Source organism: Acanthochromis polyacanthus, chromosome 17, assembly GCF_021347895.1.
Source record: "Acanthochromis polyacanthus isolate Apoly-LR-REF ecotype Palm Island chromosome 17, KAUST_Apoly_ChrSc, whole genome shotgun sequence".
Classification (NCBI taxonomy): Eukaryota; Metazoa; Chordata; class Actinopteri; family Pomacentridae; genus Acanthochromis; species Acanthochromis polyacanthus.
The window spans coordinates 32,437,826-32,454,184 of NC_067129.1; the positions used below are offsets into that span (position 1 = coordinate 32,437,826).

The 16,359-nt window shown below is 35.8% G+C and overlaps 1 protein-coding gene across 1 annotated transcript; it reads right to left on the reverse strand.

Moving 5' to 3' along the window:
• Positions 1-7,221: 7,221 nt before the first annotated feature.
• On the reverse strand, positions 7,222-15,488 carry cldn2 (claudin 2). Its single transcript, XM_022215401.2, has 3 exons — positions 15,255-15,488; positions 11,696-12,275; positions 7,222-8,922 (listed from the first exon to the last, which is right to left on the reverse strand). The coding sequence occupies exon 3, from the start codon at positions 8,912-8,914 to the stop codon at positions 8,093-8,095; it is 822 nt and encodes a 273-aa protein (XP_022071093.1). The 5' UTR covers positions 8,915-8,922; positions 11,696-12,275; positions 15,255-15,488; the 3' UTR covers positions 7,222-8,092.
• Between the last annotated feature and the right edge of the window lie 871 nt (positions 15,489-16,359).

Sequence of the window (16,359 nt, forward strand, 5' to 3'; positions counted from 1 at the left end):
TAAATGTAATAAGTTTAAATTTCCACGTAAACCTTGCCAAAAAAACTAATTACTGTTTATAGAAGAAGGACATTATTATTATTTTTACAGGCAACATGTACATTAATATTTTTTTCTGTGATTTTGTAAAAATCTATAATTTACCAAAACAAGGAAATTTTGTAAAGTAACAGTTAGAAAATTATTATTATTATTATTTACCATTTCTCATTTTTAATATATTGATATTTTCTTTCAAAACCAGGAAATATCTGTGAAATAGTATTTTTGTTGACTTTATTGCAATAAAAATTGTGTAATTTTACATTCAAATAACTGTGATTTTACTATTTATTGTCTGTAATTTACCAAAACATGGAAAATATGTCAAATAACTGTGAAGTGTTTCAAACATCACAGTTAAAATTATTCATTTTTACGCTGCAGTTTGTTTTTGAATGTTTGTTTTTATAGAGAAAAGTTCACGACTGCAACTAAGGACAAATAACACTAATGATCTGATTTAACTGTCTAAAAAAATAAATACAACGTTGAGACGGACGACTGAGAAGGACGTCAGTATCTTCTGAAAATATAAATTCAACTTTCACATACTTTCACATTTGGTGACACAATCTGTTGATTGTCGCGTAAAAAGCAGCTTTTATCAAACATTAATATGTACAACCATCGCTTTTATTCACCTTCAGCAGGAATCTTTGACAGAATAAAAAGAAAGAAACACAACTCTGTCCAACATTCAGAGAAACAATAGAGGAGAAGGTATTAAAGCTCACACACCTCCGTGAAAAACAAGAAAATTAATCCCTTTGATGCAACTTTAATGTTAGAAACAGAAAATAAACTAAACAGAACTAAGAGGTGACTGCTTTCAGTGTTAGTTGTTGTTATTAATAGATTAATTATTTCAGTCATAAAGTGAAAATAGTGAATAATACCCATCACAGTTTCCTAAATTGTTTGTTTTGTATTTAGTTCATAAAAATCGTAAAGACTTCATCTTGTCGTCTGTGCGTGTTGGAGGTACGGAAAGCCAAAAGTGCCATAAACTGTCACTTCTCAAATGCATTTGTTAAGTGCAGCGTGGCCAGGAACACTGCCAGGTAAATACACAATAAAGTTTGACCCTGAAGCAAAACCCGTTGTTCATCCTGTGCGCCGACAACCAGTTGCACTAAGAGTCAAAATCATTGAAAAGCTGAATGAGATGGCGAAGGACGGCCACATCACAAAAGCTGACCAACCAACAGAGTGAGTCAGTTCCATGGTAGTGGTCACCAACAAGGACAAACTCAGAATTTGCATTGATCCAACAGACCTGAACAGTGCTATCAAACGAGAGCACTATCCAATGCGCAAAATAAAGGAAGTTATCTCGACGATGCCCAATGCCAAAGTGTTCTCTGTACTTGATGCTAAGTCATGTTTTCTACAGACTGAACCAGACGAGCCATCATCGTGTCTGACAACATCCAACACCCCAATCGGGAGATACTGATGGCTAAGACTACCTTTCGGCATGAAATGTGCACCTGAGATTTTTCAATGCATCATGTACCAAATGCTTGAGGGTATCAGCGGAGTTACATATATATATATATATATATATATATATATATATATATAAAATAACATAATAACATAATATAATAACATAATCCTCATTTATAGTAATTGCATGTAAATTACTCATATAAAGGTCTGTTGATAAGTTCATCAATTTTGGCAAGCCTTTGTTTTGTTAGTGTTAAAATAACTGTTAACATGCTTTTATTTTGAATGCATATTTTTAATTTTGCGGGCTTTTATTTTGTCACCATTCCAGCGGTACAGGAAGTAGTTCTCTTAGTAAAGGTGTCTTGACATGACAAAGACGCTGCAGAAAAGTCCAAAAATTCACATAAAGATGACAGAAAACGGTTCTACGATGTTGCTGTCTAGCAAAGGATGTGTCTAAACTTATAAGCATCGAGCTGGAATGGGGACAAACTCTTACAGTGTTTCCTGAAGAAAGGAGGGAAAGACAGAAAGGTGAATTTGTGTTTAAAATAAGGCTGAAGGCTGAACTTAGTCTGTCTGGCTGGAGTTTGCTACATACATGACCTAAATTTGTAGTTGGCGGCAGGAATTGATGAGACTCAGAAACACCCCACAGTTTAATCATTTGTTCCTTGTATGATTTCCAACTGATAAATCATGGTCATTTTGTAGTAGGATCACAATCATGTGATTGTCAGCGGGTAGCTGACACAGTGTTCACATCATGGTTACAGCCATGGTGCAGGCTGCTATATGTGGCAATGGGAAATATTTAACAAATCCGTGGATCCAGACTATAAGCCGCATCACTGTGAAAATCACATAACTCCGCCATTCCTTGGCGGAGTGATGACAGAAACACAAGATGACAAAAGTAAGACAAAAAACACAAGCGAGAAAAAAGGAAACAAAAAACAACAAAAAAAGGACAAAAACATGAGACAAACGACAAAACCCAGACAAAAGGGACAAAATAACAACAAAAACAAGACTAAAAACAAAACAAAAAAGATAGAAAAATTATAAAGCGGCAAAAAAATGGACAAGCGACAAAAACAAGACAAAAAAATTACACAAATGACACAAAAGAGACAAAGATGCTAAAAGGGAGAAACAAGGTGACAACAAAATGGACAAACAACGCAAGCGAGACAAAAAGGAGACAGAAAACGACAAAAACATGAGAAACGATAAAGGTCAGACAAAAAAACAACAAAAACAAGACAAAATATTATACAATTGAGACGCAAAATGACAAAAGAACTATGAGCAATGTAGTATTTTACTTTATGATCAAAGCAACTTGCCAAGAAATTATGTTTAAAAAATAAAGTTCACAAAGGTTACAATTTGCAGTTGATGTCTTCTCTGTCATTTTACTCTTGACAAAGTCATGGCTGCATGTTTGACAGCCCTGGTTTAGTTCATCTTTTTAGTGGTTAAATGTAGTGTCATTCTCATTTTAGGCACTAGGTAGAGCTGTTCAGTCACTCAGGCTACTCTGCTTTTGGAAGAAGACTGACACAAAGAGGAGCACTAAATATTACACTAAATAAAGTTTAATGATGAAGATATAACACATATCATACCTAATGTCACTTGTTATCTTATTTTATTCTTGTATAGTTTTGTATGGCCGCCCTGAGGAGGAAAATAAAAGCTTTCTGTGTGACACATATTATGCAAAGTTTGTGTTAACCAAATTAGTGTTGTGCTTGAGGAAACTAAAGCATTCACACAATGTTGTCATAGTATTGTATATCAGTAGATCTTTGTTTTAAAAAACCCAAAACAAAACAAAAAAAGCCAGCAGACACACTTCCAGTGCATTTATTTATTTATTTGTTTGTCTTTGTTTATTGAAATTTGAAGCTGAGTTTGAACAGCAGTATCTCAGGAACCATTGGAGATAAAAATCTGACATTTCCAGCTGTTTATCGTCAAGCCGTTGATTCAAATATATCTGCAACACATTACAAGTATAGTCTGTGATTATTAGGAAAAAGAAAAAACCCATATTTGAACACACGCTAACTAGTTACCAAGTATTTTCTGAACCACAAGTAGTTGGCTGTTACAATAATGTTAAACAAAATACACAGGGTAGCTACTTTTACATATGAAATATTAGTCTCAAAAATGAAAAAAGAAAAGTTTGTTATTTATTAAACTTTCACAACTGATTGAGCAGAGATGACGAAAACAGAAATATTCCAAAACAATCCAATCCAAGATCAGCCTTCTGGAGATTAAATATGGTTCTTAAATATGACTAAGTTTTGTTTTGTTTTTTTACATTCCCCGATGATTTAGATGGAAAAACTGAGTGATTCACAGCAGCTCAAATATTTAAACCGACTGTCTCAGTTATTCTAAAAATCCCTTAAGGGTACAATCAGGATGCAGCAGTTCAGGAATTTTTTTTTCATTTTAATCTTACACTACTGTTCAAACATTTGGGGTCACTTAGAAATGTCATTATTTTTGAAAGAAAAGCATTTTTTTGTCAATGAAGATAACATTAAATGAATCAGAAATACAGTCTAGACATTGTTAATGTGGTAAATGACTGTTCTAGCTGGAAACAGCTGATTTTTAATGGAATATCTCCATAGGGGTACAAAGGAACATTTCCAGCAACCATCACTCCTGTGTTCTAATGCTACATTGTGTTAGCTAATGGTGTTGAAAGGCTGATAAATGATTACAAAACATTTGTGCTATTATGTTAGCACATGAATAAAAGTGTGAGTCTTCATGGAAAACAGAAAATTGCCTGGGGGACGCCAAACTTTTGAGCAGTAGTGTAGGTCAACCTTAACTATTGCAAATTTAACTGATATGCAATGGCTTTAACGTAGAGTAACTTTAATTAATAAAATCAATTTTAGCTAATATAGAGCAACTTTAATTCATGTACGCTATCATTCAAAAGTTTGGGCTCACTTAGAAATGTCCGTATTTTTGAAAGAAAAGCAGTTTTTGAAAATAAAGATTACATTAAATGGATCAGAAATCCAATCTAAATATTACTAATGTGGTAAATGACTATTCTAGCTGGAAACAGCTGATTTTTACTGGAATATCTCCATAGGGGTACAGAGGAACATTTCCAGCAACCATCACTCCTGTGTTCTAATGCTACATTGTGTTAGCTAATCGCCTGGTGCAATCATGTTAGCACATGAATAAACGTGTCAGTTTTCATGGAAAACGTGAAACTGTCTGGTTGACCTCAAACTTTTGAAGGGTAGTGTATATACTAGATCCATTATGTTTTTGTGTTTTTTGGCTTTTTCTCTTTGTAAATGTTTGTAATATGCACTTTTAGGACGACTGTTCTTGAGATATTTCGTCTAAACGCACTAGAAGTGTCGAGGTGGCTCTGCAGGTTGTTCAAACTGAATTTGTGAAGGCGATCAGGGGTTTTTACTGAACTTTTTTAGATTGTGTTTGTTTTTCTCACAGTGTTTCTGTGTCCATAACCCACTTATCTGTGTCGTTCTCTCGGTCAAATGTTAACGGTTAAAGTAGTTCAGATGAATAAGCTCGACCAGGAGTTTCAGGTGAGAATTTACCCCAAAAAATCCTGTTTCATCCACCATTAGCTGTTTTCCTCCAGATGGGCTTCTGCATTGATGGAAAAACTCCAAATACTCAGACAGAAACACAGCGCCAACAGCTCAGATGTTTCATCAAAGGAATGTTACTGATTTTGTTGTGATCCTAATTTACTTCAAGGTGAACCCGTACCACTAAGTACTAGGTGAAAGAAGATAAAGATCTGGTCATTATAGAACGCACTTTTATGTTTTGAGTACATCCTTTCAAACTTTCAAAAGCACTCCTGTGACTGTAAACTGACCCAGTAAGCGTTTCGGTCTCACCATCCAACCGTTAGTCAAGCTTGAACCCCGTATTGATTGGTATAAAGTGAGAGCTGTGTTTGTTTTGGTCTGTTTGTGTTGATCTTCTGTTTGGCTGCAGGTCAGGGCTGTGATCTTTTTCTCATCCTAAAAACAGCACCCGAAACTCACCTGCAACATAAATGGCCTTCAAATACCAACAAACTGCTCTCTAAAAGGCCGTTCGTGTGCCAGTTATGCTGGGTTTGTACTCAAGTTTTTAGGACATTCTGAGCAGTTATTTCATAAAAGACACATTGAACCCACCTGAATGTCTTACAAAAAGGCAAATTCTTAATGTTAAAGGTTAGAATACATCTTTTATTTTGTTTTCTAGCTGTTGTAAACTAAAAATTGTTAAGAAATGACCTTCTGTTGTACTTCTTCCATTCCTCAAGGCACCCCAAAACTAGACAGCTTTCCAACATTACATTCCAACCTCTCTGAATGCTGCTTTATTTACTTTCTAGAGCTGCTTATGCTAACTCTAAAACATTTCAGCTACAAGCAAAACGCACCAAACATTCTGTTGTTGGCTGCAAAAGTGAACACAAGAGTCTCCATGTACTCCCAGCCTCTGAAGAACTCGAAGTTCAATGGACTATTTTTATTTACAACGGCAATGTCAGCACAACAGGAGGAAAATACTTAGTGTTAGCATGTCATGCTGTTAATGTGGCTAATGCTACTGTTAGCTTAGATCGTTTCTGCACAAGTTGGAACTCTGTTTAAAGCATAAAGGAGAGAAAGTGGGAACTTTAAGCCTGATTTGGTGGCTTCCATCTGTTATTTCATAAAACATAGATGGAAGCTACTAGAATGTCTTTTAAAAAGGCAAATTCTTAACGTTAAAGGTAAAAATACAACTTTTCTTTTCTTTTCTAGTTGTAATCAAGTATAAATTATTAAGATATGACCTTCTGCCGTACTTCTTCCGTTCCTCAAGGCACCCCAAAACAAAATGTCCCCACAAGCAATGTCCCCACAACAGCAGGAAAATCCTGAGTGTTAGTATGTTTTGCAGCTAATGTGGCTAATGCTACTGTTAGCTTTGATTGTTTACCTGCAGGTCAGAGCTCTAATTTTATTTGTAAAGCAGAGAAAGCAGAAACTTTCAGCCTGTTTTGAAATAAAAATAACAGACTGTGTTGGTTAAGTGTTTTTATGTCAGTATTTACATCTGTTTGCTTCTCTCCTGCTCCACGTGCGAACATAAACTGCATTTTAACACAGCGGAATTCTCAAGAAAGCTTGTACCGGTTACATATTTTGCCATTTTTGTCATCAGACACTGGATAAAGTAAGAAATAGTGACTGAAATCCTGCCCATTAAGACTATATGTTAACCAGCAGCGACTTCAGAACCATTTCCAAGTTGCAGCTTTGCTATGTTAAACTACCAGTTTTACAATGACAATGTGAAATCAGCAATATTTCTGTGTCAAATGATTGCTCAGTTTTAGAAATGATACAAAATCCTGGTCTCAAACACTCATTCAAGTCTGCAGAGAGAGTCTTCTTCCTGAAGGGGGCGTGACTAGCAGCAATTCAGCAGCGTTTGAAGTTACAGACACTGCCAGAAGCTTAATTACAGTGGCTAATTCTACGATACAGTAGGGAAACTTCCTAGCTAAAGAAATGCCAATTTAATGTCATTGTTTACTCGCAAAACATAATGCAACAGATTCACCCTCAATTCTATTTGTTTCACATGCAGGTTAGAAATGTCTAAGGTATTCACACCATGGGGAAAAAAAGCACAATTCAACAAATAGCATGTAGAAAAAGGTTGCATTTATTTCCAAATAAAAAATAATTCCATCCAATTTCGGTGCTTTGTGTGAATCAGGTTGCCACATGGAACTGCATATAGATGATGATGTACAACTGCAAACACACTTATTAAGGCACAATAAGACCTTGGAAATGAGTCTGAATTATCATCAGGAAGACGTTTTGATTTTTGGTCACACTAAATCATTCAATAAAACATCAGTATGATACAGTACAGTGAGAGGTATTGTAGAGGATTTAAGGTTAGGTGTGTCAGGGTCGACTTTAGCTTTCATTTTATTTTTTAAAAATGCAGCAAATAGCGAACATTTACTTTCTCTCACTTGATCGGCATCGGAAGACTTCTTATCTAGTCGAGCATTTCTCAAATTTGCTGATGCATCCAGTCAATCCTAGAATACAAACAAATGGATTTACAACCTGTATTTACATTTACATAATGTTTTCATACAGTTTTCATGTACGGTCTCATATTTTTGGTTTAATTTTTGGGTACTGAAAAATACCAAACAAAACAATAACAATGTTTCAGTCTATTTTTTAACAGTCATGCACATTTTTGTGAGTTTTCTACATGAGTTGCTATCAGGGGAATGTGTGACATCCTGTACTTTTGAAATATACACAGTTTTCAGAACACGCATAGATAGACAATCGTTTCTCATTGTGTAATTGTGTTGTGGTCGTTATCATTTTTGCCACTTAAATGCCACAACTTCACCGTAAAAAGCTTTTAAAAATGACCAGTATGCACTCTGACAAGTGTATGTGGTAAATACACCGTGAGGACACGTTTAATTGGATTTAAGCAGTGAGGGAGCCATGTTGAAAGGTGTGATGGAGTGACAGTGACCTCACACATATCCTGTGATGTCATATCCTGCTGCTGTCGGTTTCTTAGCGCCCTGGACTCCGTGCATACTCGTCCCTGAGCTGCCGCTTGTACTGCGGACCAGTGTTTGCCCCCTGCCGCCGGTGCTGGTGCCCCCTACCTGCATGGTGGGGTTCCGGTAGGTCTGTGAGGTGGTTCTTATCCCTGCTCCGGAGATGCCGCCTCCTACCGGATACGGATATCCGCCGCCATGACGTCTCCCGCGACCTCCGTCCTGCTCATCGCAGCAGGACACACACAGCATCCCTCCTCCCAGCATGGTGACCAGTGCGGAGGCCAGACCGACGTACAAGCACTCCCCCAGCTCAAACTTCATGCTGGCGGGTACGTTCGGCCGGTAGAAGGTCTGGACCACCTCATGTGTAGTCCACGCTACAGGTATGAGAGCCAGGAAGCCAGCGGCGACGAACAACCCCCCACCGGCACCTGCAACACGACTCTTAACGGTACCCGAGCCCTCCAGGCAGAGAGTGCACTGCATCCCCAGGGCGGACAGGGCAATGGCGAGGATGGACAGCACCAGGGAGATGACCATGAGGGCTCGAGAGGCCTGCAGGTCGGCGGGCAGCGCCAGCATGGAGTTGTAGGTCTCACACTGGAAGGCCCCGGTGCTTTGGTAGACACATTCCATCCACAGCCCCCTCATGTTGGCCACAGCAGTGACGATGTTGGAGCCGATGTGAGCAGAAATCTGCCAGTAGGGCAGCACGGTGGCAACCAGTGTTCCCAACATCCCCAGCAGGCCCAGGAAGAAGCCCATCAGCTCTAGAGCTGCCGATGCCATGACCTCAGCTGTGATGGAGGAGACCCAAAACAAGCACAGAGTACAGATCAAAGACTGTAGATATCTATATTTCTGGTTTAGCATTAGCATTCACAGCATCCAAGTATTAAAAACAGCTGTGAAAACAAACAAATGCGCATGCTGTCAGTGGTTCTAGGTAATCAAACCCACATTTATTTGAGGTTGTTCATATTTTTAATCATTTTAGACAACTGCAAGCTTTCGGTCTCTTAAAAATGTGAATCACGGTAATGTCTGCTTCAATGTGAAACATGTAGCACTGGAAGATCACTCAAAAATAAAATCAATATCTATACGTTGTTAGCAATTTAAAAAATGCTGGAACAATTTAATAAAACGTTTGCGTTATAACTCTGGTTGTTTGGAAATAATGCAAAAATAAATACAAACTACACCAGCTAAAGGGCAGTAGCTAATTAAAACAGCAGTATAGTGGTGAGTGTATTTTAGTATGTTCACCAGATTTTCTGATAAATACACGTTTCTTACTTATAATAAGTTTCATTGCTTTGAAAACTGTCAAAAGTTGGAGCTTAGCTCAGCTATTCTTTGCAACAATTTTGTTAGCTTTCTAACTTTAACTAAATAATACGATTACTAATGTAATATTTGGTATATTTTTTGTAAATAACATTAAAAGCATTATGATTTTTGTTGTGTTAATTGCAACTTTGAAAACAAATAAATATCCATGTTGTCACAGATAGTGAAACCCACTGTTAATTGACGCTGTCAGTATTTTTCTACCTCTGCTGGCAACTTTGCAAGCATTTCAATTTATAGTCAGTAAAATAAGGTCAGGCGATTGTTAACCCTAAAAATAAGCAAAAAGTATTTAATAAAACTTTCCATTTACAACTTTGACCAACTTTAAGTTGTCTTGAAGTAGCTGTTTGCAAATAATGCTAACTAAACACAAACTACACCAGCTAAATGGCAGTAGCTAATTAACACATGTGTATTGTAGTCAATATATTATAGTATGTTCACCAAAGATTCTGATAGATATATGTTTCTTACTTAAATTAAGTTTTAATACTTAAAAAACTGTCAAAAATTGAGTTGAACTTTAGTTCAGCTAACCTTAGACGACTTTGTTAGCTTGCTAACTGTCAAGCACGGCAAATTGATAAAATTGCAGCTACTTCAGCAAATAAACGTTCTGACTTTCACTGAAAGTCACACTTAATAATGTAATATTTGATATATTTTTGAACATAACATTACTGGTTTTATGATTTTTGTTGCATTAGTTACAGCCGACAGAGTCAGTAGTTTGAGGAAATCAAACTACTTTTATTTGAAGCTGCCAATATTTAAAAAAAAAAAGGCCCAACTTAAATATGTGAATCAAGCTCCTTTGTACTGAATAAAATAGTAAGACAAGTTGGTACCCGTTGAAATATGCTAGAAAGTGTAAATAAACTATTTCAGTTGCAAGTTTGACTGGACTCATCAACTTTGCCTTGAAGTGACTGCAAATAATGCTAAATAAATACTAAATAAAAACTACTCCAGATAATGAAAAATAACTAATGATTACAGCACTATAGTGGTGCGTATATATTTAGTATGTTTACCAGATATTTTGACGGATGTGTGCTTCTTGCTTAAATTTAGTTGCAATTCTTTTGAATTGGTCAAAAGTTGTAGTTTTAGCTCAGTTAGCCTGCTAGCTTGCCAGCTAGCAACAGTTAGCTTGCTAACTGTGAAGCACAGCAAATTAGTAAAACTACATCAACTATAACAACCATTCTGATTTTACTGAAAAATTCCATAAATGCTGTAATACTTTGTATATTGTTATGAATAACGTTACTAGTTTTATTATTTCTGTAAATTCATTACAACTGCAAAAATGCTTTCAAGACTGTCAAAAGTTGTAGTTTCAGCTCTGCTAAACTTAGCAACAGCTTTGCTAGCTTGCTAACTGTCAAGGACTGCAAATGAGTAAAACAGCGTCAGCTATAACAAACAGTCATGATAAATTTACCTGAATAATACATGTAATAATATAACACTTTTATTGTTATTAAAAACAAAGCTAGTTTCCAATTAGATGTGTTTACAGACTACTAATTTGTAAGCTAACAGCTGAAATTGTCTAGCTAGCTCTGAGAAGTAGATTAAATTATTCTTTTTCTTTTAAAATTCTACATTTATTTCCTATTTTATTCACCTGAACTTACTGTGTTTGCACATTACAGGCATTCGCACTGGACTTTATGATTGATTAAGGTAAATAGAACAGTAAAACAATGCATTATTTTCTTATTTAAGTCACTGCTAGCCTTGTATACACACCAGAAGTAACCTTGCAGTCATCACACAAGTTCCAGGCTACACATTTCAATGCAAAATCACATATTATTCACACAGCAGACAGTGTGTGCAAATAAAAATGAAAATTTAATTAAAAAGTATACATAGTAGGTCGCTTTTGGACTGCATTTATAGGAGCTATATGCATCAAATTAGTCAGCTTGTCTTATTTGGTTTGTTGTAATTTTATTTATCAGATTATTCCATAAATGTAGGTAATGTTTTTAAGTTTGTAGCTGCATTCAAATATTTAACTGTTAGTTATCTCATTAAAAACTAAAGCTCTGATTGCCGATGTCATTAAAAATCCTTCTAACTTACATTCAGTCCCGTTTGAGTGTCTCCATTTGTCTAGTAAATTCAGTTCTACACTCAAAATGTCTTTCCGTCTCCCTGTACAGCAACATGCAAAACCCACATCCCACCTCCATGCCTTACCTGAGAGTGCTGCAGGTTAGAGAACTGCCAGGCGCCGGACCAGTCGAGGATTTGATTATAATGTTTTGCTGCAGGAGCTGAAGTTGCAGCTGGAGCGGAGGAGGAGGAGGAGGAGGATGAAGATACAGCACAGCCTGTACGGACTGTATCCACCACTGGTATTTCTGCTCAACCTGCTGCTCCTGCTTCCTCCAAAAGTAGAAAATGTTTCTGTTTCAGACGCTTACTGCTCCCCCAGACCTTGACATAGTCGCAGCTACTTTTTAAATTATTGTTCTGCAGACTGGAGCCAACAAATACTCTCAGAACAAATGGAGAAGAAATACAGTCCGAGTAGAGTCCAGTGATGTGTTTGATCCAATTAGAAAAATAAAGCTGCTGTTTGTGTTCTCAGTCTTCTGCTGTTTCTGTTTGAACGAATCGTCCAGACCTTCACCTGTTATCCTGCACACTCTGACATCTCTGACAGTGACACTCATCCTCCTCGTTAATCATTCTCTTGTCTGTCGTTTCTCCAAAACAGACCTTTGGTATGACATCGGCGGCAGCTCGGCCCAAAAACCAAAAGTTCAGCAGACCCCTGTGAGAGATTGTTCTGGATATTAGTTTTCTGTACAGCTGAGTGTGGGAAAAATATTCAATCATCAGTTTTCTGAGAGCTCAAATCAGGTATCCTTTCATGTTTTTTGAAACACGCTCTCACTCTGTAGAAATCCCCCCCGAAAAACTGCTTGTGAGTATGTTTTTCTTTCATTTTTAATTAAAATGAGCAGTGAAATGAAACACCCTGAAGAAAAGACGCGAGGAAAGACAAATGATTATATAATATCGTTTTATAACATTTCGGTGCAAATAACTCCCTCTTTATTTGTCTATTCTGTCACTTTAGTCATGATTTTCCTTAAAATTTGCATTATTCTACAAATAAAATGCAATAAAAAAAGACATATGCTGGTCTTTTTGGTCCATCAACAAGCCAGTTTAAATAAAATAATAATAAAACTAGACTTGCTTTATCCTTTTTTCCTTTTCTTTCTCATTTTATATATTTATTTAACTCATCTAATGACAAAAGTGTTGCATAAAAATTGGCAAATTTAAAGATATTTGTGTGAAATATGAGCAAAAATGACAACTAAAATTGTGTGAAATGAAACACCCTGAAGAAAAGACATGAGGAAAGGGGAATGATAAAACATTTTGAATAATTTGCTTTCATATAATATCATTTTATAACATTTTGGTGTAAACAACTCCCTCTTATTCATTCTGTCACTTTAATCATGACTTTCCTCATTAATCGAGACTAATTAGTTCACTCACTTGTTGTTTTGTTTAAAATATTAAATTCAAGGCAAAATCTAATCTTTTCTGGGATTAGAGACTGAATTTAGCATTGTTTCCTTCAAAATTCACTCCCATGGGACCATTTTAACAAACAAATGACTTAAATTATCACTGAAAATTTATTTTATTTATTTATTCTACAAATAAAGTGCAATGAAAATCTGATCTTTTTTGTCCACCAACAGTCCAATTTCATTAAAATAATAATAAAACTGGCTTTCCTTTATTTTTTTATTTTTTTTCTCATTTTATTTATTTATTTAACTCATTTAATGACAGGATTTTCGCATAAAAATGGTAAAATCTTAAGATATTCATGTGAAATATTGTAAAAATTACAACAGAAACTGTTATAGTGATGTGGCGTGATAACATTTTGTTTTATTTTCAGTTTACTGGCATATTATACTAATAAAATTGTATTTCATGGGTTTGTAGTAGTTTTCAAAGCCTTGATTAAACTTCATATACAAACTTCTTTTTCAGCCCGCCATAATACAGGGTGTCCCAAAAAAATTGATATCATTTTGCAGGCCCAAAATTTTGGCAATTCTTGTTAAAATAACCTCAAATTTTCACAGAATGTATAGAAGCACATCAAGATTTTATATTTAATGTTTTATTTTTGTTCTGTTTTCAGGTTGAGCCATGCTGTTCACCCCAAAGAGAAGTCATTTTGTGTCTTGAACTATGCTCGCACACAGTCACCCAAGACTGTGCAGTGTGTCTTCAATGCAAAATTTGGAAAAACTTCACCATCTGGCAAAACTGGCAAACAAATTTAGAATTGGTACCAAAAATTTAAAGAGGAAGGCTGCTTATGCAGGGCTAGCTTAAGGATCTGGTAGATCATCATCAAGATCAGCATGTGTGTATACATCAAGTTTCATTATATATATATCGACTTTCATTATATATATAATTTCCTAAACGGCATGCCATATATATATATATATATATATATATATATATATCATAGTAACAGTCTTCATCCTGGAATGCCTTCTTTTATCCTTCTTTTCTTCTTTCTCATCCTTTTTTTTTGACATTTTACTCCCTTAGTGATAAAAAAAATTGTTGCAGAAAAACAGTTACATTTTAAGATTTCTGTGCAAAATATTAGCCAAATATGTTGTGAATTTTATGATTACACAGACAAGAATGTGAACCAGGAATGTATTTTTCCTTTCAGAAGTTTGTTGTGATTTTTAAAGCCTTTGTTAAACTGTAAATGTCTAGAATTAATTTCCTGGCTCCTTTCAGACTCCATACACAAACTTCTTTTTAGCCCGCCATCATATATTGCAAATTTACATGACAAAAACTACATCTTTATTGAAAGTTTTAGCAAGTTTTATTTAAAAAAATTCCTCTTGATGAAGAAATACCTTCTTTTATCCTTTATTTTTCCTTTCTCATCTTATTTTGAAATATAACTCCCTTAGCGACAAAACTGTTGTACAAAAAGAGCCAAATTTTAATATATTTGTGTCAGATATTTACAAAATTACAGCTGAAATTGTGTTGTGATGATGTTTGTTAACTTTTTTAATTTATTTTGAATTTACTGATATATTTTTAAAATAGATTTTGTGAGTATTTTGTAGTTTTCAAAGTATTATTAAATTGTAAATATCTTGAATTATTTTCATGGCACCATTCAGACTCCATACACAAACTTCTTTTATTCAACCTGCCATAATGTAGTGCAAATGTACTGTTCTGTTTGAATTTTATGAAAATAATTTACTCTATATCCCTTGCTTTATTCTTTTATTCCTCCTTTCTCGCCTTATTTATTCGTTTACCTCATTTAGTACCACAATATTTGCATATAAACAGTCAAATTTAAAAATATTTCTGTCAGATATTAACAAAAATAAAACTTAAATTGTGTTGCAGTGATGAAGTTTGATAATATGCTTTTTGAAATTTGAGTTTACTGGTTTATATTTCAAACAGAATTGTATTTTGTGAGCTTGTAGCGGTTTTAAACTGTAAACATCTTGAATTATTGTCATGGCACCTTCCAGATTCCATACACAAACTTCTTCTTTACAGCCTGTCATAATATATTGTGAATTTACTGCTCTGTTAAACTGACACCAGACTTGGCTGCCTCCAGTATGTGGTCATTTGTCAAATGCTTGCAGGGCTGTCAATTTGGAAACTGCTGCTGCATCATAAAGTTATAAAAACAAACAATACATACCATGTCAGTGTGTCTCCAGCTAACGGTCGAGGACACGTTTCCTCCCTGGTTGGTCGTCTAAACTGTTCACTGCCACCAGAGCCTCTATCAGTGTCACTTATCGGCCCGTATGCTGCCGCTTCAGTCCTCAAACTCGAGCCTTCGCTTTCTAATCCTTCCGATCGGCCCTCACATGGCAGCAGCATCATAATGGGATTATCGCGTAATCCAGTCACTTCCCCTATGAAGCAGACTGAGAGGGCAACGTCCACACACTTGGAAAACACTGAGGCATTATTTACGAGCCACAGAGGGGCTTTATGTGGACATGCTGCATATTAATGAGGTAGAACGTGACCCCTTTGTTATGCTGTTGTGGTCAGTTACAGTGAATGAATGAAAAGAATCAGAAAACATCAAACTTTCTGTGGTGTTCGTTTGTGAATCGCTGTAAAAAGTGGCTACACATGAACTATATGACCAAACATAGGTGGACATCTTAACATCGCAACCTTATGTAAATGCTTAATATGATATTCCATAACCAGGAGAGTTAATCTGATGCTTTAACAGCCTCCATGTTTGTTGGAGATGTTGGGAAATGACTGCATTGTTCCCATGTTGGGCCAGTCTATCCCAGAGGTGTTGAACAGGGTCAAGCTTGGGTCTCCAGGAGAAGAAAAGAAGAACAAAAACACAATTATGTCTATAGTATAAATTAACCTTACAACTCACATACAGGACTTTTTTTGTTTTGGCCTCTGTACCCAACACAAATGTCTTTTGTGCAGTTTGACACAGGTAGAATGTCATAAAGAACAACAACAAACAACCAAAATAGTTGAATGCCTGTGGTTATTTATTTTACAAAAAAATGAAAAATTAGTGGGTGGATGGATGGATGGATGAAATGTACATACACTTAGAGCACATTCTGCTTGTAATATGGATGGATGGGTGTATAATTGAATGGATGATGAATGGATGGACGGATGGATGATGGATGATTAATAAATGAATGGATGGATGAAAGGATGGATGGATGGAAGGATGGTTCGATGGATAATTAATAGACGGACGGACGGACAATGGATGGATGGATGATTAATGGATGGATGATGGATGG